This window comes from Dreissena polymorpha, chromosome 2 (genome assembly GCF_020536995.1).
Source record: "Dreissena polymorpha isolate Duluth1 chromosome 2, UMN_Dpol_1.0, whole genome shotgun sequence".
Taxonomy (NCBI): Eukaryota; Metazoa; Mollusca; class Bivalvia; order Myida; family Dreissenidae; genus Dreissena; species Dreissena polymorpha.
This window is the reverse complement of record NC_068356.1, coordinates 11493017-11518143: the sequence shown is the minus strand read 5'-3', so window position 1 is coordinate 11518143 and position 25127 is coordinate 11493017. Positions and strand designations below refer to the sequence as shown.

General features: G+C 34.5%; 1 protein-coding gene and 1 long non-coding RNA gene across 2 annotated transcripts in view; both read left to right on the top strand.

Moving 5' to 3' along the window:
• LOC127865832 (prominin-1-A-like) overlaps nucleotides 1-11546 on the top strand; it is a 127378-nt gene extending 115832 nt beyond the window's left edge. Inside the window, exons 21-24 of the mRNA XM_052405860.1 lie at nucleotides 2426-2494; nucleotides 5728-5817; nucleotides 6749-6873; nucleotides 11478-11546. Coding sequence (XP_052261820.1) covers nucleotides 2426-2494; nucleotides 5728-5817; nucleotides 6749-6873; nucleotides 11478-11523 — 330 coding nt within the window. The 3' untranslated portion in view covers nucleotides 11524-11546. The remainder of the gene's footprint in view (nucleotides 1-2425; nucleotides 2495-5727; nucleotides 5818-6748; nucleotides 6874-11477) is intronic.
• A 4283-nt stretch (nucleotides 11547-15829) lies between these two features.
• LOC127865853 (uncharacterized) lies at nucleotides 15830-24793 on the top strand. Its single transcript, XR_008042787.1, has 3 exons — nucleotides 15830-15895; nucleotides 17754-17994; nucleotides 24428-24793. It is a non-coding gene; the product is annotated as an uncharacterized LOC127865853 (long non-coding RNA).
• The last annotated feature ends 334 nt before the right edge of the window (nucleotides 24794-25127 follow it).

The window sequence follows — 25127 nt, the reverse complement described above, 5'->3', positions numbered from 1 at the left end:
GTTAAATACTCATAATCAACCAAAATTATCTAATAACAAGGTAATAGTCGTCTTTATAATGATTTATTTATTTAATTGATAGGTATTTTACTATTGTTTAATTGTAATATCGTCAGAAATATAATTTTAAGACGAGTGACATTTACCATGTCAAGAACGCTTAAATTCTATTGTGCGCTATTGGGCGCTTTACTGAGCGTTGTTTGTGCACTTTTTGTGCTAAATGCATATGTGCGCTTTTATGTTATTATTGCACAACGTTATGCGTGCGCTTTCGGAGAGTATAAAAGGCACTGAAAACTCTCATTCGAGGACTCTGAACTTTGTTTTACTAGGTGTGAGACCTATTTTAATTTTAAGCTCACCTAAGCACAACGTGCTCATGGTGAGCTTTTGTTATCCCCTTTTGTCCGTCGTCCGTTGTGCGGCGTCAACATTTGCTTTGTTAACTCTCTAGAGGCCACATTTATTGTCCAATCTTCATGAAATTTTGTCAGAAGATTGGTCTCAATGATATCTTGGATGAGTTCGAAAATGGTTACGTTTGCTTGAAAAACATGGCTGCCATGGGGCGTGGCATTTTTCCTTATCTGGCTATAGTAAAATCTTGTTAACACTCTAGAGGCCACATTTATTGTCTGATCTTCATGAAACTTGGTCAGAAGATTCATCCCAATAATATCTTGGACTAGTTCGAAAATGATGCCAGTTGGTTGAAAAACATGGCCGCCAGGGGGCGGGGCATTTTTCCTTATATGGCTATAGTAAAACCTTAATTGTTAACACTCTAGAGGCCACATTTATTTTCCGATCTTCATGAAACTTGCTCAGAAGATTTGTCCCAATGATATCTTGGATGAGTTCAAAAATGGTAACCTTTGCTTGAAAAACATGGCTGCCAAGGGGCGGGGCATTTTTCTATATGGCTATATATGGCTATTGTTCAATCTTGTTAACACTCTAGAGGCCACATTTATTTTCCAATCTTCATGAAATTTAATCAAAAGGTTCATCCCAATAATATCTTGGACGAGTTTGAAAATGATGCCGGTTGGTTGAAAAACATGGCAGCCAGGGGGCGGGGCATTTTTCCGTATATGGCTATCGTAAAACCTTGTTAACACTCTTGGATGAGTTCGAAAATGGTTTTGGTTGCTTTTAAAACATGGCCACCATGGGGCGGGGCATTTTTCCTTATAAGGCTATAGTAAAACCTTGTTAACACTCTAAAGGCCACATTTATTTCCGATCTTCATGAAATTTGGTCAGAAGATTGGTCACAATGATATCTTGGATGAGTTTGAAAATAATTATATTTGCTTGAAAAACGTGGCTTCCAAAGGGCGGGGCATTTTTCCTTATATGGCTATAGTAAAATCTTGTTAACACTATAGAGGCCACATTTACTGTCCGATCTTCATGAAACTTGGTCAGAAGATTCATCCCGATAATGTCTTGGACGAGTTCAAAAATGATGCCGGTTGGTTGAAAAACATGGCTGCCAGGGGGTGGGGCATTTTTCCTTATATGGCTTATGTAAAACCTTGTTAACACTCTAGAGGCCATTTATTTTCCGATCTTCATGAAACTTGGTCAGAAGATTTGTCCCAATAATATCTTGTTATCTCAAGTGAGCGACTTTGGGCCTTTTAGGCCCTCTTGTCTTATATTAGCATTTAAAATACATTTTTCAATAAGACTAGTAATTAAAATTAAGACTTAATTTTATAAATTGCATTTATCATCTTTTTAGGACATTACAAAACAGAGTGTGCAAATACTTAACATGAAACATGTATATTGCTGTATTGTAATGATAAATGTCTAAGAATTAATCTGTCTGTTAAGAAATATATATATTGAAAGTTGTTATTAATTTATTTGTTATGAATGAATAAATTTTGGAAATGTTATATATCTTGAGTTTATAATTTTTTGACAATTTAAAACAACTGAATAGGCAAAATGTTATTTTTAGTTTACTGTTTATCAGAGTCCATTTTAGTTCTATGTTAAACTTGAACAAAACCTTCAAGTTTATAAAAATTGAAGAAAAATCACAGCTACCGCTCGGCTCGTGACAATATATTAGTTTAAACCTATTTATTTTAGCTTGATTGCATAGAAAGCCTAAGGCTTATTTGAAACGCTCTTGAGTCTGTTTCCTGTGACTAGAACCTGTCTTTGGTGTCTCTGGAGGAATTCTAAAGAAGGCTCCCACATTGGGGATGGAACCGGTGATCTCCCAATTGCTAGGCGGACACCATATCCACTACACCACTACAACCCTTGATAAATAGAGTTTACTGCTGCAATATTTCTGCTCAACATATTAAATTTGTCAATAGTTTTGTAATGAATAATAATAATATCCCTTTATATGTTTGTATTTAATATACAAATTTGTAATTTGTTCTTTGGTTAGAATATGAGAAAGGCCACAGCATCCATCATCAAGCTGATCAATCAAACTGTTGAGGGAACCAAACGTTATGTAAGACCATTCTTATATTTAATGCTTATCTCTATATTATTTAATTATTTTACAAATTGCATCGTCTATTTACACATTTAAAATAAAAGTATTGTAAATACTTTTAAATTTTCATACACTTAATTTTTTTTTTTCAAAATTAAGATACAAAAAATGTTTTAAAAATACAGGTGTTCTAAAAATAAAAGACAAAACATGCAGGTGTTCGAAAATTCAGAGACACTCTTAAGTATGGCATTGACAATCTGTTACAGGTATGCAATGTGTACAGCGTCAATTGTTTCAACAAATAATAGCACGTGCTTGTAAAATAACATGCCATATATCATCAATTACTTTTATATACAGTCAAAACCCAATAGCTTGAAATTGCTTGGCTGGAATTTCCAGTTGGCTTGAACTCTGCTCGAAACACTGATTTTTTATTGCTGTATATTCATGTAAATTATTGTCGGATGGCTCGAATATGCAAGGGTTGAATAATCTGATGGCTCAAACTGTTTTCACAGTACATGTCACAATTTTCACAACTTCCTTTGAATGTTTGGCTTGAACTTACTTTGGGTCGCATAAAGATGTTAATTGATAAGAAGATGTTGATTAAAATGCACACCATAATTGCAAGCATTTGAATGACTCAATCGTCTATTGATTTGAGTAAAAGATGACATTATGCGTCTGGCGTTTTTTTGTAGATGCCGTATTATAAAGGCTGGAACGGCTGCATCACATGTACAATGTCAACTTGACGGAATAGAAAACTTTGTATCTTTATGACAAGTCACAAACAAAACACAGATTCACATAATGTCATTCCTCAAAAAAACAAGCAAATAAATACAAAATGTAGTGCTGTTTAATATTTCAGCGATGTGTATATAGTGCTCACTGTCAAACGTTTACCCGCTCATACGTCGGTTGTATACAGATGGTTAAAAAAATTGGCTTTTTGTGTATGAGAACTTCATAAGTTGCGACAAAACTACAACACCATTAGAAAATAGGTGCAGTAAAATTGCAACCCCATCAAATTCATTGTCAGATTCTGTGACGCAACTATATTGTTCAACATTTTAGTTATATTAAAGGGGCCTTTTCACAGATTTTGGCATTTTTTAACTTATTCATTAAATGCTTTATATCGATAAATGTAAACATTGGATCGTAAAAGCTCCAGTAAAAAAACAAGAATAAAATTAAAAAAAGGAAAAGAACATTGCCCGGACCAGGTTTCGAACCAGTGACCCCTGGAGTCCTGCCAGAGTCCTGAAGTAAAAACGCTTAAGCCTACTGAGCTATTCCGCCGAGTACACATGCTGAACGTATTTTATACCTTATATAAGCAATCTTCGTAGTTTCACAAAATTTAACGACAAAAACAGAACTCTCCAAATTATTCAATCGTTTCGCATTGCAACGCTTTATAATTTTTAGGTTTTAAAATCGTCAAAAGATGCATATAATGGCTCTATTAGACCATTGTAAATGTTCAGTATTACTGTTTCCTCACAAATATCATAACTAAAACGAAAATTTGCGAATCTGAAACAACTTTTTTCAATTTTGTCAATTTACCAAAGCGTGAAAAGATCCCTTTAAACAAACCAGATATTATAGTTAAAATATTATTACCTTTCAATTTTTTAACTAGTAATAATCCAACAAAACACTGGGCCATTATTTAGGATAAATGTGTATAAAAATTTCATAAAAACACGCCTACGCCATTGTTAGGAACTGTACAGGGAGTTTTTAAATCTGAACTAATAGGCCTTTCTCTGAAATCCAAGATAAATGTATTCGTCGTTTCTGATATTAGACTGAGTAATCACCGCCCATCAGTACTCAGTTTGGGGAAAGCATGTGTTCAGTTAACTGTTAAGCTTCACCTCCATTCTCTGCAAAAATTGAAAGGCGGAGCTATGCATGTTCTTTTACATAATTCGAATGACAAAGACACGATTGATGTAGTTTATTGATTGTTAGACAAAAGAGGCCAATTTTGACGGCAAGAATGGTATTGCTTTATGACTTCAGACTTTATGATGTCGTTAAACTGTCAATGCACACACTTGCTTATATGAAATTTTGTATTTAATTATCAAAATAAAAACAAGAATGAAGTTGCAAACTTTTATTATATTCATAGACAACGTTTTGTGCTGTAAACCAGCCAGTTTTTTTTCCTAAAACAACAACAACTTTAAACATGCACACAACACTGATCTTCCTTAAACTTCTTTTTTTTTCATTAACAACCGTCATTTTAATCAATTTTTGGATGAAAATAATCTACTTATGACTTGGGTTTTATGGTATGCATGTTTTGCTTTTTAGTGATGTTTCTTACATGTACCTGTTAATGTGCTATGTAAATATCGTGCTAAAATAATATACATTTATTATATGTAAATGTTTGATTTTATATGTAACTGTTTCATTTTATTGATCAATTCAAATATTTAGTATAATTTATTTGGTTCTTATTAATTCAATAGCGGAAAGTAGTACAGAGTTTAGGAGGAATGCATACTCTTCAACTTGAGATGTAAATCTATTACATGTTCATTTTAGTAAACATAAGTATATTAGAAATCCTTTGGCTGGAATTCTTGCTGGCTCGAACTTTTGATGTCTGTTCCGGCGCTAGTTAGAGCCATTGGGTTTTGACTGTATGTTTCACTTTAAACTGTTTGGTGAAAAACTTGTCTATTACTGGGATACATAGATATTTACCTTAAGGCATTGGTCTGCCATGTATAACTACTTTAATTTGGTTGTAAAATCACAAGATAAAAGTGTCAGGGCAGAATTCTGGTAAAATAGCATTGTACCGGTAAACTTAACTGTAAACTAACCGGTAAACTGAAAATTTAGAATAACTAATTGTGGACGAAAACCCGTGTGTCCCGGTCACAAAAAATAATTAATATGGCTAAAACAGTGGGTGTCAGAATAGGAATAGGAAGATTGTCAGAAATCTTATAGTAATTCTGGTAGTTCGATTTCAAACATGCTAATAATCTTAAAGTGGCAATAAGTCAAACATAGCACCAGTGATGTTTTTTTTTTTTATTTTAGACATCCAAATGTAATGGTTGACTGCCTGACCATTTATTTTTGTATAAGGTTTTGAATTCCATGCATATGATGATTATAACTATTGTTGATCTTTGCAGTTGAGACATAAGCTTTTATGTAAGTTGGTGTATATGTACCTGACTGTTCACCAGGTGACAGATGAGGTTGGAAAGTGTCGCCCTCTGTATGATGCTGCACAAGGTGTGGTGGACGCAGCCTGTGTGACAACACTGGACCCATTTGTATGTACTTGCAACAATGATTTATCAATTTTGCATTTTTAGTTTAATAAGTAAAGCACAAAATTGTTTATATTTTAATAAAAAGATAAATTGTTAACTTATGTTATAATTTACATTTTTAGCAAGCTTTAGCCATGGCAATTTGTTTGCCTAGCAAGCTTTAGCCATAGCCATTTGTTTGCCGAACATGCAATTGTGCATCCAGGCATAGTAAAAACTTTCTTTATTCAACCCCTCTACTAAAATAGACTTACCAATTTTAATAAAATTTCATTGAAATGTTCTCTGGGAAGTCTTCTTAAAAAATTCCTGAATTGTTTAATGGGAATACCGAACCTTTCAGCAGACATTGAAAAAAAAAAACAAATCATCCTTTCGCACACCACTTGTTTGATTTTCAGGTCATTTAACAGAAATGTTCTTTCAGTAGTCCTTTACCAAAGTCACTAAAATAGTGCGCTCTTTTGAAAAAACATGACATTCAGTCCTCAGAATGTCACATCTTTCTTGCAAACTTCTCATAACAAATTCTGTACTGTTGCCACTGCATAGTGGATATGTGGTCTGCCATGTGACTGAGAGGTCACAGGTTTGATCCCCACTATGGGAGCGTACTTAATATTTCCCTTAGAGATATAGACTTCTGGTTCTACTGATGTTCCACCAAGGAAATGCAATCTAAATTATTTCAACAAGCCTTGAGCTTTGGATACAAGGGAGCTAAAAGAAAAAAGGTTTGAACTGACTTAATTAAACTTATGCTACCCTTATGCCCAGAAGTACTGTTTGAAGTTTGAAATAAATTCACAGAGATTTTGCTCATCCAGAATCTGATTCCTTGTGTGTCTTTTACCAGCCAGTGTCATGATACATGTGCTGACATGCTATTGCTAGGAATTTACTGGTTATGTATGTGTTTGCATTGTTTCAGAACTTGATCTGGTTTGGTCTTGGCTGGTCCCTGTTCTTCTACATCCCCACGTTCATCTGTGCCGCCCTGTTGGCAAACCTGTACAAGAGACGTAGCCCATATGAGAAGGAGAGGAGCTTTGATGAGTAGGTGTCTAACATAGCTTCAAGGGTTGAAAAGGAAATTATTGTATGTGTTCAACATTTCTGTAATAGTTGTAATATTTCCATTTTCAGCCTTTGCTATGTATACAATTAGATAGATACAGCAGTAAAATGCCAGGCCTGTATACATCCATCAGTTAGTGTTCAGGGAAGGAATTTAAGATTAAAAATAAGCAATATTCCTTAAATTTATAATTCTACAAACCTTGTAAATTAAAATGTTTCAAGGTGTTCACCAGCTTAAGTTTCTCATTGAGAACAATTTATAATGACATTCAAAATGTTAGTATCAAATGCAGATATGAAAAATAACCAGTTATTTATTCTTGGGTCTTTGCTTATTATTGCTTCATAGTTCTAGAATGGGTGGAGAGTACTGGCATTTTTATGAAAATTGCCCTTTTCAACAAATCTTAAGCTGATGTGTATTCATACAACTTTATAATAACTAAAAGTTAAAAAAAAACTTTAAATAGTTGTTTTAGATTAGCTTAATTTTGTCATGCTCACATAATTAAACTTGAGACAGAAGAAAGAGTAAAAGATGAGCTACTATCATGCAGAACATGTATGAAGCTAAAAACAAGTATAGTAAAATGTATAGACAAATACAATACACTGTGCATACATAGAGGATAGAACAATACTATAGACTGTACATAGACTGTACATACATAAAGGATAGACACATACTATAAACTGTTCATACATAGAGGATAGACCAATTCTATAAACTGTACATACCAGTACATAGGGGATAGACCAATACTATGAACTTTATTATGCCCCCCTTCGAAGAAGAGGGGGATTATTGCTTTGCTCATGTCGGTCGGTCGGTAGGTCGGTCGATCCGTCCACCAGGTGGTTTCCGGATGATAACTCAAGAACGCTTGGGGCTAGGATCATGAAACTTCATAGGTACATTGATCATGCCTCACAGATGACCCCTATTGATTTTGAGGTCACTAGGTCAAAGGTCAAGGTCACAGGTGAAGGTCACAGTTACTGGAAATAGGCATTATGATTAAGCATGGTTCAAACAAGGGAAACAACTACAGTTTATGCATGTTCATTTTACAGCAGAGATTCCAAACCTGACCTGTAAATGAGCCCCATATTTACTGCCAGTGCTAGGTTACCTTTTCCCATTTGATCATTCTTAAGTATTGGTATTGTAATGCTGCTACTGCTGCTGCTACTGCTACTGCTACTACTACTACTACTACTACTACTACTACTACTACTACTACTACTACTACTACTACTACTACTACTACTTCTACTTCTTCTACTACGTTACTGGAAATAGGCATTATAAGGATTAAGCATGGTTCAAACAAGGGAAACAACTACGGTTTATGCATGTTCTTTTTATTACAGATTTGCCTCCCTTTAATTCATTCAAAATCTCATTTTACAGCAGAGATTCCAAATCTGACCTGTAAATGAGCCCCATATTTACTGCCAGTGCTAGGTTACCTTTTCCCATTTGATCATTCTTAAGTATTGGTATTGTAATGCTGCTACTGCTGCTGCTACTACTACTACTACTACTACTACTACTACTACTACTACTAATTCTACTACTACTTCTCCTACTACTACTACGTTACTGGAAATAGGCATTATAAGGATTAAGCATGGTTCAAACAAGGGAAACAACTACGGTTTATGCATGTTCTTTTTATTACAGATTTGCCCCCCTTTAATTCATTCAAAATCTCATTTTACAGCAGAGATTCCAAATCTGACCTGTAAATGAGCCCCATATTTACTGCCAGTGCTAGGTTACCTTTTCCCATTTGATCATTCTTAAGTAATGGTATTGTAATGCTGCTACTGCTGCTGCTTAAAATTAGTCAGTGAAAACCAAGATTTGGTCAGGGAAAAGTCAGTGAAAAGTCGGGGAATTTTATTTCATCAGGTTGGTGGCAACCCTGATAAACTACATAGCAACTTCATATTTGGCTTACTGGGGGGCATTGTATTTCTCAAAGAAATCTTGTTTACATAGAGGATAGACAAATACTATAAACTGTACATACATAGATAATAGACAAATACCATAGACTGTACATACATAGAGGATAGACCAATACTATAAACTTTACATGCATTGAGGATAGACTAATACTATAAACTGTACATGCATAGAGGATAGACCAATACTATAATCTGCACATATACATAGAGGATATACCAATACTATAAACTGTACATACATAGAGGATATACCAATACTATAAACTGTACATACATAGAGGATATACCAATACTATAAACTGTACATACATAGAGGATATACCAATACTATAAACTGTACATACATAGAGGATATACCAATACTATAAACTGTACATACATAGAGGATAGACCAATACTATAAACTTTACATACATAGAGGATAGACCAATACTATAAACTGTATATGCAAAGATGATAGACTAATACAGTAGATTCCGCTTCATTGAATATCGGATAATAGAAAAATCCGGTTACTTGAATAGAAATTGAAAACACCAAACCATTTGCATCTCTTCCCATTGTCAAAACATCGCCTAATCTGATAGGAAATATGGCGTATTCCGGTTAATTGAATAGCTAATTATCGATTGCACACTATAATCTAGAGTAGAATCTCATAAATCTCCAAGGATACGCATCTTATTGACAATTTTGACAGACACGCTCAATTGACAGCCTTTGTTTTCATTTCACACCATGCATGTATGCAGCGTCTGTCAAACGTCACGTGACTAAAAGGTGTAGTATGCGGGCCAAGTACAATGCAAACACTGATGTCTCCGGTTAAAACTGATGCAAATCACAGTTTGCAGTCAGGCGCAAACTTTTTAATGCAAACTGTCGAGTAACCTACTTCAACAGTTTGTTGCCAAATAGAAACAAAGAGTTTGTTGCTGATTAGAAACAAACTGTTGACGAGTCTTGCTTGACAGTTTGCAATAGTTGATGGAATGTGACACTATATTCTCAGTTCGGTTTATAAACCTACACAACTGCGTCACAGTAAATCATATCTAAACATGATGTTGAACAAAGGAAAACGCAACAAATATTATGAGTGGATTATTTTCAATGCACCATAAAATGAATAACAAACAACTATCTGCACTTTTCTATGCGTTTATTGAATAAACAAAGTTTATTCAGTAATGCATTTAACAATATAGCTTTGAAATAGGTTAAAACACGATAACATACACACATGTATAAGATAAACAGTGATTACATTGGAAATATAACTGATTCCGTATAATTGAATACTCCGGATAATTGAATATTCAGATGTGACAATTGGGCTATTCAATTAAGCGGAATCTACTGTATTATAAACTGTACATACATAGGGGATAGATCAATAATATTAACTATATAAATAAATAAATCCTATTTTCACAAATTGTGGAGCTGATGTTGAGCTAAAGTAGCAGAAGGCCCTCAAGGGATTTTTAAATGCTTGAATTAAATTGGCTGAATTATACACTTACAATTAGGTTATTCACTTTTTGTTGAAAATAGTATTTTTAAACAGTCTAAGAAACTTGGCCACACTCAAGAGTTAAATAATCAAATCTTATCATTTCACTCATGCTAAAATGGTATAATCAGGGCATCATTCACTGGTATTCTCCAATCATAAACTGCGTAGCACTGTCAAGACCAATTGCTACAAACTATGCAAACAAATAGACAAATCACTAGAAACTGTATAGACTAATCAATATAAATGTTGCAGACAAATCGCTAAATGTGTAGATAAATCACTATAAACTGTGCAGACAAATCATTATAAGATGTGTAGACCAATCACTTTAAACTGAGCAGACAAATCTCTATAAAATGTGTAGACCTATTACTATAAAGTTTTCAGACAAATCATTATAAGATGTGTAGACCAATCACTATCAAATGATTGGACAAATTGCCATAAACTGTGCAGACAAATCACTAAATGTGTAGACCTATCACTATAAACTGTAGAGACAGATCATTATAAGATGTGTAGACCAATCACTATAAAATGTTCAAACAAATCACTATCAAATGATTGGACAAATTGACATACCTCGGTAAGCTGTGCAGACAAATCACTATCAAATGTGTAGACCTATCACTATAAACTGTAGAGACAAATCATTATAAGATGTGTAGACCAATCACTATAAAATGTTCAAACAAATCACTATCAAATGATTGGACAAATTGCTATAAGCTGTGCAGACAAATCTCTATAAAATGTGTAGATCAATCATTATAAACTGTAGAGACAAATCACTATCAAATGTGTAGACCAATCGCCATCAAATGTAAAGACCAATTACCTTGGGGAGATAAAAATAATTTAAAGTGTGCAATCCAATGTCAATATTTTTATTACACTATTCTGTAGAAATACTCAGTTGCTGGGAAGAAGGTAAGTTGTGGGTTACATAGCCCTGATTGACATGCTCAATCTTCCCTCCTCACAAGCCTATGTATTTACATTGAATGCTATTTGATTGTATAACAAATTGCATGATTGATAAAGTTTAATTATCAACATTGCTAAACTTGTGTTGGTATAGTAGGTACAGATCTGGTCAATCTGACATACCCCCGGCTGGTCAGTAATATGTGTTCTTCTGTTCCTGCCCTTTCTTACTTTTGTTTATGTTGGAAAAGTTTTGAAATTGTTTATTTTATTTGCATTTTCATACACATTGTTATTAGAAGTATTATGTTGGTGGGGATTTATTAAAACATTGGTTGTTTTATGCATGAGAGTTGCTTACATCACTGGTGAGCAATATACAGGTTGCTCTGAAGATGCTCAATGGTTTTTTTTGCTTCATAATAATCCTGATCTTTATGTCAGATTGCAAATACAATTACAATTTATTACTGAGTATGCTTTAATTATGCCAGTTTCTTTTACAGACTTGAGAAAAGTTCATTTAAATGTATCTATTCATTTCTGACTTATTGTATTTTTATGCTCCCCCAAAATTAATTTTTGGGGGGAGCATATAGTCGCCGCTTCGTCTGTCCGTGTGTCCTTCCGTCCGTGCACAAATTTTGTCCGGGCTATTTCTCAGCAATTAATGACTGGAATTCAATTAAACTTTATGGGAAGCTTCACTACCAAGAGGAGATGTGCATATTATCAGTCGGTTCTGGTCGGATGATTTTTCACAGAGTTATGGCCCTTTGAAATTTTCTATAAACTGTACATATAGTGCAATTCTTGTCCCCCCAACTACTGACTGGAATTCAATGAAGCTTTATGGGAAGCTTAACTACCTTGAGGAGATGCGCATGTTATTTGTGGGTTCTGGTTAGATGATTTATTTAGAGAGTTATGGCCCTTTGAAATTTTTAAATTGCTAAACCATCCATCGTATTATTTTGTCCAAAGTTATGCCCCTCAAGACGTTTCCTTTTATTAACCAGGTTTTTCGAAGAAAAAAACTGGTTATTAGATTGGCGAATGTTGGCGGGCGGGCTGGCGGGCGGGTTGAAAAAGCTTGTCCTGGCCATAACTCTGTCATTCATTGTCAGATTTTAAAATCATTTGGCACATTTGTTCAATATCATTAGACAGTGTGTGGCGCGAAAGAATTACATCGATACTGCAAGGTCAAGGTCACAATTTGAGTTTGAAGGTCAAAAAAGGCCATAAATGAGCTTGTCCGGGCCATAACTTTGTCGTTCATTATCAGATTTTAAAATCATTTGGCACATTTGTTCACCATCATAAGACGGTGTGTCGCGAGAAAGAATTACGTCGATATCTCCAAGGTCAAGGTCACAATTTGAGTTTGAAGGTCAAAAATGGCAATAAATGAGCTTGTCTGGGCCATTACTATGTCGTTCATTGTGACATTTTAAAATCATTTGGCACATCTGTCCACCATTATTGGACGGTGTTTTGCACGAAAGAATAACGTCAATATCTCCAAGGTCAAGGTCGCCACAACTAAAATTAGATTGATTTTTAAACAACTATGTTACTATGAAAGGATGATAACTCAAGAACGCTTAGGCCTAGGATCATGAAACTTCATAGGTACATTGATCATGACTGGCAGATGACCCCAATTGATTTTCAGGTCACTAGGTCAAAGGTCAAGGTCACAGTGACTGGAAATAGTAAAATGGTTTCCGGATGATAACTCAAGAATGCTTACACCTAGGATCATGAAACTTTATAGGTACATTGATCATGACTGGCAGATGACCCATATTGATTTTCAGGTCTTTAGGTCAAAGGTCAAGGTCACAGTGACTCGAAACAGTAAAATGGATTCCGGATGATAACTCAAGAATGCTTACACCTAGGATCATGAAACTTCATAGGAACATTGATCATGACTGACAGATGACCCCTATTGATTTTCAGGTCACTAGGTCTAAGGTCAAGGTCACAGTGACTCAAAACAGTAAAATGGTTTCAGGATGATAACTCAAGAATGCTAACGTCTAGGATCATGAAACTTCAAAGGAACTTTGATCATGACTGGCAGATGACACTATCAATTTTCAGGTCACTAGGTCAAAGATAAAGGTCACAGTGACTCAAAACAGTAAAATGGTTTCCGGATGATGACTTAAGAATGCTTACGCCTAGGATCATGAAACTTCATAGGTAAATTGATCATGACTGGCAGATGACACGTATCAATTTTCAGGTCACTAGGTCAAAGGTCAAGGTCACAGTGACTCGAAACAGTAAAATGGTTTCTGGATGATAACTAAAGAATAATTAGGCCTAGGATCATGAAACTGCATAGGTACATTGATCATGACTGGCAGATGACCCCTATTGATTTTCAGGTCACTAGGTCAAAGGTCAAGGTCACAGTGACAAAACACACAATGGATTCCACTTCATCTGACAGCCCATATTGGGGGCATGCATGTTTTACAAACAGCCCTTGTTTTCTAATTGAAATCAAGGTCAATTTTACACAAGGGGGTTAACAATACACATTTTTAATTGTCTCCCTTTATCAGACTTTTTTAAGTCCCCCACCCACTATAGTGGGGGACATATTGTTTTTGCCCTGTCTGTTGGTCTGTACGTTGGTCTGTTTGCTCCAACTTTAACATTTGCAATAACTTTTTCAATATTCAAGATAGCAACTTGATATTTGGCATGCATGTGTATCTCATGAAGCTGCACATTTTGAGTGGTGAAAGGTCAAGGTCATCCTTCAAGGTCAGAGGTCAAATATATGTGGCCAAAATCGCTCATTTTATGAAAACTTTGGCAATATTGAAGATACCAACTTGATATTTGGCATGCATGTGTATCACATGGAGCCACACATTTTGAGTTGTGAAAGATCAAGGTCATCCTTCAAGGTCAGAGGTCAAGTAAATGTGGCCAAAATCGCTTATGTTATGAATACTTTGGCAATATTGAAGATACCAACTTGATATTTGGAATGCATGTGTATCTCATGTAGCTGCACATTTTGAGTGGTGAAAGGTCAAGGTCATCCTTCAAGGTCAAGGTTATCCTTCAAGGTCAAAGATAAAAAAACACAATTCAAAGCGGCGTTCTCTTGAAGCTGCACATTTTGAGTGGTGGAAGTTCAAGGTCAAGGTCATCCTTGAAGGTCAAGGTCATCCTTCAAGGTCAAAGGTCAAAAAAAATATTATTTTTTTCAAAGCGGCGTTCTCATGAAGCTGCACATTTTGAGTGCTGGAAGTTCAAAGTCAAGGTCATCCTTCAAGGTCAAGGTCATCCTTCAAGGTCAAAGGTCAAAAAAAAAATTCAAAGCGGCGTTCTCATGAAGCTGCACATTTTGAGTGGTGAAGGTCAAGGTCATCCTTCAATGTCAAGGTCATCTTTCAAGGTCAAAGGTCAATTTTTTTTATATAATCAAAGCGGCGTTCTCATGAAGCTGCACATTTTGAGTGGTGGAAGTTCAAGGTCAAGGTCATCCTTCAAGGTCAAGGTCATCCTTCAAGGTCAAAGGTCAAAAAAACTTTTTTTTCCAAGTGGCGCTCTCATGAAGCTACACATTTTGAGTTGTGGAAGTTCAAGGTCAAGGTCATCCTTCAAGGTCAAAGGTAAAAAAAAAACAAATTTCAAAGCGGCGCAGAAGGGGACATAGTGTTTACGACAAACACATTTCTTGTTTCAACTGAAAACCTGGTTTTGTGACAATTTTGTCCCTTGTCTTAATATATAGTACAATATTGTGACAAAAAAAAACTTTGGGGAGCATCACCCGTCTCCGACGGTTTCTTATCAAACTCTTTATTTCTATTTCCAAGTCAGATCATCATTTGGGTATTTTGGAACTAGATTTATGAAAATATACTTTTAGCCAAAGGAATTTTGACCAAGTAACTGATTTAAATATACAATACAATTCAACCACAAATTTTCTAACATTCAGTCTTAGGGTATTTCATTATTTCAAAATTTACCTTGACAGAACAAATAGTTCAAAAACAGGGTTATTTGAATCAGGATTATTTAAATTGAGAATGTTTTGCAACACAAATGAACATGAATTTGTTCACTCTAAAAATTTGATAAAGTAATTTTTGAAAGTTTTGACAAAAAAGCAATGATCTTATTATTTCAGTAGAATTTTAATATAAAAGCACTATACTCAACATGCAATGCAAATGCCAAGGTGTCGAAATTAAATCAATACAATTGACTTTTGCTAATCAATTATAAAACAATGCACAAAACAAAAATTGATGGAACCATATTAACTGATTCAAATTGCAATTATTCATTATAGTGAAATTGTTATCAATAAGACAGTTGTATCTAAATAATAAAGATAAAAGTCACCAGAAACTTCATTTGGATGTTAAACGATGTTTGAATTATATGGTAATTTGTAGATTTATGTGTATAGTTTACTTTCATACGATATGAAGTCATATTATGCCTTCATGTTGTGTGTTGTAGTGTTAGGGAAGCGCCTTACAACGGCTACGCCGGTGGCCACGAGGAGAGGATGCAACTGACTAAGTGAGTCTCATAGCATGCATATAGGCAGGGTGGTCAGGGCATAGGGTCACAAACAAGTGGCTGTTGGTTTGCTCTCTAAACGGAGTAATGATTATAACTTTTTGATTGAGTATGACTCCAAAGTAGTCACAATGCAATGGGGGGCAGCATGTAGAAGCTCGCATGTAGGGGACATTGAAGGTTTATGATATTGGAGCCACATCATGCGTAAATGAGTCTTACCCTATATGGGGCCAATCACACAGTCTGCTCAGGAGGTATACCCTATATGGGGCCAATCACACAGTCTGCTCAGGAGGTATACCCTATATGGGGCCAATCACACAGTCTGCTCAGGAGGTACACTGGCCCTCATTAAATCAAGGAAGATTTAGTGGTCTTATTAGTGTACATGGATGCTCTAGACCAGACTGCGCTGATGGGCAGACTGCTCTGGCCCCATATGGCGTAAGGTCCATTTTGCATGACAGGGCGCATGGCATGGTGGACTTCCTTTTAATAACAAGCTCAGAGATAAATGTACTTATATCTTTAATAGCTTAGGAAAAGTAAGCAAATGTATACCTTAATTAAAGTATCAAGATATTAGTTGAAAATCAGGGAATAAAGTCATCTGTGGAATTAATTTCTTTCAAAATGTCATCATTACAAGCCATATATCTGGAAAATCATTTCCGGAATGTCAGTGATGTTGGTGCAGTCTTATTTGCCACGCTTATTGTAAGAACACTGCTTCTCCTAGAAGTACCAGGGCATAAACATGTTTCTGACGTTTGGAACATTGAATGTGTTATAGCAATAATCAAGAAATAAAAGCAGACTTCTATTCACACATTTGTTAAATTACCAACCATTAAACGCAAAACTTTAAAACCATTAAATTTCGTGTGGTATGAATTTTCGTGGATTTCGTTGGTCCGCTGAACCACGAATTCAAGTATCAACAATTATTTATACATTTGTAATCCGAAATCGGTCATTTCAGAATGTCATGTCGGGAAATCATGCTATAGTAGGAGGACGTGTCTGAACTTTTCCCGTCTTCAACCATTTTGAAAGAGACATTGTTTGATTGAGCTATGCTAGTTAATACAATATGTTGTTTTTTTGATAAGTGTTTGGGTAATAATACTTTTTAAATCAAACAATGTATTTAAACTGTACATCAACAATTGTTCTCTTTTAGGTGATGCGTCAAATTAACAGTTTGCAGATTTATCACATATGTCAATTAGTGCCAATTAAAGTTTAGGTTTTCACACGTGTATTTTGGGGACCTTATTACTCATTTGTTACTTCTAGGGATCGATTGCGCTGAGAATTGCAAATATTGTCAAAACAACATTGATGGTAATTAGCAAGCGGTGACAAACAAGTGCGCCGCTTTATTGCTCTAATCGACAATACTCGGCAACACTTTCATGCTTCAGTGCACATTAACCTCAAGTCTTGCTGTCAACACAGATTAGCAGATTATGCTTCGATATTACTCTTATTGTTTTAATAAAAGTTAAATTATTATGACGGTCAGTCTTCCCCAAAAATTTGAAATCAGCGAAATTACGTGTCAACGAATTATTTGTTTTTTATTAAACCACGAAATTTCATACTGACAAATTTCTATACATTTACAGTATGCTGTATTTCTTTGACGGAATGTTTTTTCTTTGTCAGAAGCATTTTAAATGAATGATAACAAAAGCATTGTGCAGCATCAGTCATATTTTTATAGATACTCTGAAAATGTAGCCGTTTGATAAAGGTATGCTTTTAGCACTGCTAACATTAACCCTGTGCCTTTACCCTGGTGATACGAGTGCACCCTTTAATACATAACCAACTCTACATTTCCAAATAGCATGGGACAGGGTGTACAAAATGGCCAGAAGAACGGAATGGACAATAGGGGTTACCAAGGTACTGACCCTTACTATAGAGATAACTACCATGCGCCCAGTGACCCCTACAGTAGGGCTGGTCCCCCTTCCCATTACGAACAGCCGTATGCTCATAAAGATCCTTACGGGATGGAGCGACCACCCATGTATGACCAGGCCATGTCAGGTGGGGGCAGACGTCAATATTAGTTAACATTGCATGTAAGTATATCCTTTACTAATATTCTCATACCAACTAATATAACAAGTGTCTTTTCATTTTCAATGGTCATTTTCTTTACATAAACTATTTGGATTACGTTATGCAAAATCAGTTCTTATGCCATATGTAGGCAGCATAGTTCCAGCTCTGTGTAAAGTCTGACTAGAAGCTACGCTGTCTGCAAATGATACCACAAAATCTTGCGTGATTATATAGCAGACAGCGTAGCTCCTGACAAGACTTGACGATTGCGCAGGCTGGTCTAGAGCTACACTGGCCCCATTTTGCATAAAACCCATTTTCACATGATATTTGTCTTTTTTTTTGTCAAGCCCATCTTAAGTTAACTTGATATAGCTGTCACACCGGTTGTGTATATATGTGTGTCCTTCCATTAAAGCTTGTCAGTACTGGTCATTCATTATGTAGTTTCAAATATCTTGCCCAAAGGTTCACCATAAAGATAAGATATGTCATGCTAATCACCAATGTTTAGTGTACCAGATAAGATGTGTATCTACATAAAATAAACATTAAAATACCTAAATATGCATTAATATGAGACGTAAGGAGTAAAACAATAAGGTAAGGTCCACCTTATCTATCAACAGGTAAATAGGTAAATAAATAGGTGAATGTTGATTGCCTTTATTCAAAATAAATCTCTTTTATTGTTATGCTTAAGTCAATTATGATTCCAAAGAATCAGTAACATTTGTTGCAAAAACACAATCAATGATAATGTGTGTTAAATGTGTTTTATGCTGTGTGCTGCTCATCAGTATCAAAGGATTGGAAATGAAAACTTGAATGTAGTAAGAAAGGTTTTTAATTAAATTCAACTTTATAAGTGACCACAAATGTGTCAAAATACGTATCTAAGTGGTAAAGGGTTGAACACTCTTCAGTTGAAGAGCTAAGTTGAAAGCTAGCATTATTGAAAGATAAGGTAAGAGTGTTAACAAAATTTGACAGCTGTTTTAAATATATTGTATTGTATGAATTAAAGATTTACTGCAGTGATGAAAATATCATATCAAAATGAAAAAAATAACATATCAAAATGAAATGGGCATGATGATGAACATTTAATTCAATCTAAGATTAATTCTTTTAAGTAATATTGAATACCGGAGTATTAAAACTATTCTATATCCAACTTAAAACTCTTTTTGCACAATTACAAAATAGGTTGAATCTTATTTTGAAGGGACCAATAAATATCATAGATTTGTACAATTATCTTAACAAATATAGGTGATAGTATTTTTTGCATGAATTCAAAATTTCATGAGTGAAATAAACCTTGAAAAAATATAATGAGTTCAGCCATAATCCCTACCCCAAAGTTTGAGGTCACACTCAGGGATTGAATGTTGAGATCGGGCATACTACAGCTTGTTTGGACTGTAGCTTCATCATTTATCAGATCATTTTTAAATAACTTTCCATAGGTCAAGGTCATGTCCCAAGTTTGGGCAACCTACATCTTTTGATGTCTCTAACTTTATTGGAAACTTTTGATGTAACTTGCAACAAATGTTTGCCATTTGGTAATGCTGTTTTGTGTAAGGCCAGTTTTCTTAAATCAAAGATCAGTATCATATGTCCCAACTCTAAAAACAGACTTGATACAGATTTTGCATTTTTTAACTTCACTACTTAAAAGGGCACTGTAATATGAAGTGCCTCATATGTTCACCCTTTTGAAAGGGCATAGGGCACATAATGCCTGTGTCTGAAGCTCTAAGAGTAGGATCTCAAACATTGTTGTTGATCCCACATGTGGAAAGCTTGATATAGCAGTCACAATGGTCATGTAACACCTGTCTACCTCAAAGGTTAAGGTCACACTTGGGGTTAAAAAGGTAAAATTTTGCCATAAAACAGCTTTTCCTTACTGTAACTTAACCATTAATCATGCACTTTTCAAATAAATTGTCAACAATGACCAACATGACGGGAAGGCCTGTTGCTTGTAAAATTTGTTTCCCCTACCTCGAAGGTCAAGGTCACACTTATTGGTCATATTAAGCCATACAGACAAGCAAGTACAGACTGTAAATTTGGCATTCATCCTGCAATTTTAAAAATAATTGTCCACAGATATTCACCAATTGGAAAAGGTGTGTCACATGAAATTCCTCTACAAAGGTCAAGGTCACACTAAATGTAAGGGGTCAAACTTGTGCATAGTGCAGTTTTTTTATCATTTGAAGCATAATTTAACATTTTATTGACATGTTGCTCACATGCATCTGGTTATTAAAGTAAGAAAAACTTAACTGGCATTTATAAAAATAGGCTCACGGTATTTGAAGACAATTATAAAGTTGTTAAAATTTATAGTAACTATTTCTATGCATTTGGTACTTCATTTAATTATTTTGTTGCATTGTTTACTTGTATATTTATGCTTAATAATACTTAAGATATCATCTTTAAAATGGTATGTAAAGAAGCTTATATGTATTTTTTACAACAGGTTGAAATTAACAGACGTGAGATTTCAGTTAACCATTTTACAAGGGTTGTCTTAAAAGATCAGCATTCAATAAAATGAAATCTGACATTCAATTACTTTATTTATGTGAATAGCTACTAGTTATTACCATTGTTTATAGTCATATTTTTAAGACAACCTTTATACGCACACATACCACATTTTCTCTCACATGATAATATCAGTATGGTACTGTGCTTCACAATATTTCATTTTCCTTCCTATATATTTGTGTTTTGTTGATTGTTTTGCTTGTAGGTAAGTTGTTATATTGTTAGAATGACCCTGATTTAGGCATGACACCATGAAATGTCTGATCATAGTAGAATCCTGTTATAACTTAGTTAACTGAAAATTGTGAACTGAACAAAGAAAAAATGAAATTGTTTTTCCATGTTATCATATGTGATAAATTAATATTATGTCATTTATATTCCATACTCTGATCATAAACATAATTCACACAAGTGTTGTTTTTTTACATTCCTGAGCCTTTATTGAATGTATGGTGTTTGTTTAGCTGTCCTAAAAGTCCACATTATGTGTTATTGTGATCACCCTATGTTCGGCTTTGTTTTAGTGTTTTTTAAGCTTGTTACCACTCTAGAAGCCACATTTATATCAAATCTTGATGAAACTTGGTCAGAATGTTCATCTTGAACATCTATTGGATTAGTTCAAATCTGGGTAACATGGGTAAAAAAAAATATGTCAGAAGGTCAAATCTAAAAAACGCCTAGTAACTACTATATAAAGGCAATGTTTATAACTTAATTTTGAGGAAACAAATATCAAAATGTTTTTCTTGACAATATCTAAGATAGGTTTGAATCTTTGTGACATGACCAAAATTGGGTCAAGCGGTCAAATGCTTAAAAAACTTACACTCTAAAATTTAAAAGCCCGATTTATGATTCTTGATCAAACTTGGTAATGACAATATCTAGGCTGAGTTTAAATCTGGGTCATGTGCATCTCAAATGAGGTGACCAGGTCAAATCTTGTAAATACTTTGTTACCACTCTAGAGGCCACATTTATAATCGTGATATTACATTGTCAAAATGTTTTGACAAAATATAAGTCAAGTTTGAATCTTGGTCATGTGCATTACAAAACTAGGTCACATGATCAAATTTGAGAAAAATCTATTAACACCTCTTGAGGCCTTATTTATGAGTAAATCTTAATGTAAATTTCTTGACTGTCTTGAGAATATGATGCCTCAATTTGAATCAAGGTCAAGTGTGATACAAAAATAAGGCCTTCAGGTAAAATAGTAGAGACAACTTGCTTACACTAGATAGGGTGTCAGTTAATCTTGACCAAGCTTGATCACAATGTTTATCATATCAATATCTAGGCCTAGTTTGAGTCTAGATCAAGTGCATTAAACAAGCAATTTAGTTGGTCACTTTTCATAAAAACATAATTTTCACTCTTAAGGCCACATTTATGTTTCAATCTATATGAAACTTGGTCAGAATGTATATATTGACAATAGCCAGGTCAAGTTTTAATTTGGATCATGAGTTACAATAATTTTCCACCAAGTCAAATAAAAAAGATCACCTTTTTCCACTTTTGTAGTCGACATTTTTTACTCAATTTTGATGAATCTTGGTCAGAATGTTTATCTTGACAGTATCACGGCATTTTTGAATGAAGGTCTAGTTGGGTCAAAAATATTTCACTAGGTCAAATCATCAACAATGTGGTCTTTAAACTCAGGTGAGCGCTTCAGGGCCATCATCGACCTCTAGTCTATATTCTGCAGAATTCTTATAAATAACCTTTCATGGTTTAGATCTTTACAACATGTCATGGACTTGGTTAATATGATAATTTTATGTTATAGGTTATATAACATGTTACAGATAGTTTATATCCCCAAAGGAAAGAATATTTGGTTATCTTTGGCTTTATTATGAACTAATTGTGCTCCATTGTCATTGTGTGATTGCATGAGTTTAATTAAACAGTTATGTTGTTGAACATTAGTAAGGAAAGATGGTGTTTCAAAATTAATGCATTTTAAATACATGTATGTTAACTTCTAACTTAGTTGGAAAATTTCGTTAAAAACTTCACAAATGTGTTTGTTTTAGTGTCTACAACACGCTAAACATGTATATGAGTCATTGATTCAGTAGTTTTCTCCTTTAATTCAATGTTATTAACATTCTGATTTGAATATATACATTTTTTTGGTAATCTTAAACCTGTACTTGAGTGGTACTAACATGGTGACATTTGTTTGTAATTAGTATGTGTTTGCTTATCAGCTTTATTCAGCTTGTATTTTACTGCAATTCCTGGCCTTAAGGGCAATGTTTCCCAATTTATGTTATTCTTATTAATCAATAAAACAAAAATGTCACATGATTGATGTATTTCTATAGCTTACCTGTAATTTCTATGCAGTGGGCTGTTCAGACTTTTTTGTAACTTGGATTTGTTCAGCTGCTTACATAATTATGTATCTTCACTTATTATAAATTAACATCATAGTAACAGCTCTGGCTAACAGGTAAATGAAATTGCAAAGATGTAATTGGAATTATTACGTTTAATCATACGAGGACTTTTATGTGACTGAATATAAATATCACAAACATGTTAGTACATTAAGTTCAATTTTAAGGTTTCATGTTTAGTCTTTTGTCAAGTTTTGTATTTATTTTTAACTAGTCATAACACAAAGTGCTCAATGTGAGCTATTGTGCTGGTCAATGGGACCTTTTGTGCTCACCTTATGTTGGGTGCCAGCCATTGTGCTCTGTGCGTCTTCAATATTTAGCTCGTTACCACTCTAGAGGCCACATTTTTCATCCAATATTTATGAAATTTGGTAAGAATGGTTATTTGTTGAATATCTAGGTCATGTTTTAATCTGAGCATTGTGCGTACAAAAGTGGGGAAACTTGGTCAAATCTAAAAAAAACTTGTTACCTCTTAAAAGGCTATAACTATGACTCAATCTTTAAGAAATTTAGTCAAATTGTTTATCTTTATAAAATCTAGGCTGAGATTGAATCTGGATCAGATATGTTCAAAAAGCAGGTCACCAAGTCAAATTGAGAAAAACCTTGTTACTTTAGTTGCCACATAAATGACTCAATCTTGATGAAAGTTTGTGATATTAACTAGCTTGTGCATTTTTTCGACTGAGTTTCAATCTCCTCAAGTGCTTTCCAAAACGAGCTCACGAGAAATTTTATGAAAATGTTGTTACCACTCTACATGCTACATTTATGACGCAGTCTTGATGAAAAATGTTCAGAATGTTTATCTTGACATTTCTAGGCTGAGTTTGAATCAAGATAATGTGCATAAAAAACTAGGTCATCAGGTCAAATCTTTTAAAGATTCTTGCTTCCACTCGTGCGAGGCCACATTTATGACTCCATCTTGTTGAAATTTATTCACTACGTTTACTTTTATCTAAACACTTGAGACTGAGTTGGAATCTGGGTCATGTGGGTCTTTAAACAAGGTCACCTAGCCAAATCATAGAAAAACCTTGTAACCATTCTAGAGGCCACAATTATGACTCAATTTTGATTAAAATTGATCAGAATGTTTATCTTGACAATATTATAGGCCAAGTTTTATTCGAATCAGGTGCGTGGTAAAACTAGGTCACCAGGTCAATACTTAAAACAAACAAACTTGTTGCCTTGCCACTTTAGAGGCTACATTTATAACTCAGCCTTGATTAAGCTTTGTAAAAATGTTTATCTTGACATTATGATGGCCATGTTTCAATCTGGTTGAAGCGGGATCAAATAATTGATAACCCACTCCAGTGTTCAGAAACTGTTGTCCGTGAACGCAGGATAGTGCTACACTAACTTTGTTCAGATGTTTGCATTCATTAATAATGTTTTATGCGATTACGTTCTTACCATAATATGCTTGGTTTTGCAGAATCAATGGCTGGAGATAAAAAAATAAATACCGGACAACTTTATCGAGACAACAACTGATCATCTTAGTCTTTTTCTGACTTTTGGACCTATGGAACCATGCATAGCTCCTACATCATGAAGCATAAATATGAATGGGACTTACATAAATAAAAAAAATAACAAATTATTTGATGTATATTTGAACTATCTGACTTTTGTAAGTAACAATATACTTTCCTTGTTGAAAAATGAAACAAATATTGCTCTTCCTCCAAGTAGCTACACTTAATGTAATATGATTTTTAGTCTATTTGGACTATGAAGTTGTTGTTGTTTTTTTGCTCTAAAATGTGTCTGAATAAATTGAACTGTACCTGGTTGTAAATCATTTTCAAGACGGTTTAATTTGTGCAAAAGATGATATGACCCTTGTGGTGCAAACATGGATCTTATGCAAAATGCAGCCCTAGTAGTCTGGTCAACCCTGCATGATTGAAGTGGATAGCGTAGCTCCTTGCCAGACAACGGTGTAGGCTTGTCTTGTGCTTCCCTGGCAGCATATGTGATAACATCCATTTTTGCATGACGCAGGTCATACTGTGTTCAGGTTCTGGTTGTTAAGTTAATTGGGTACTATGTCTGCCTCTGTCCAACCAGAAAACATAGAGCATAATTTAATAAAGGTTTTGATATATGTGAATTCTTGTTCATAAAAATAG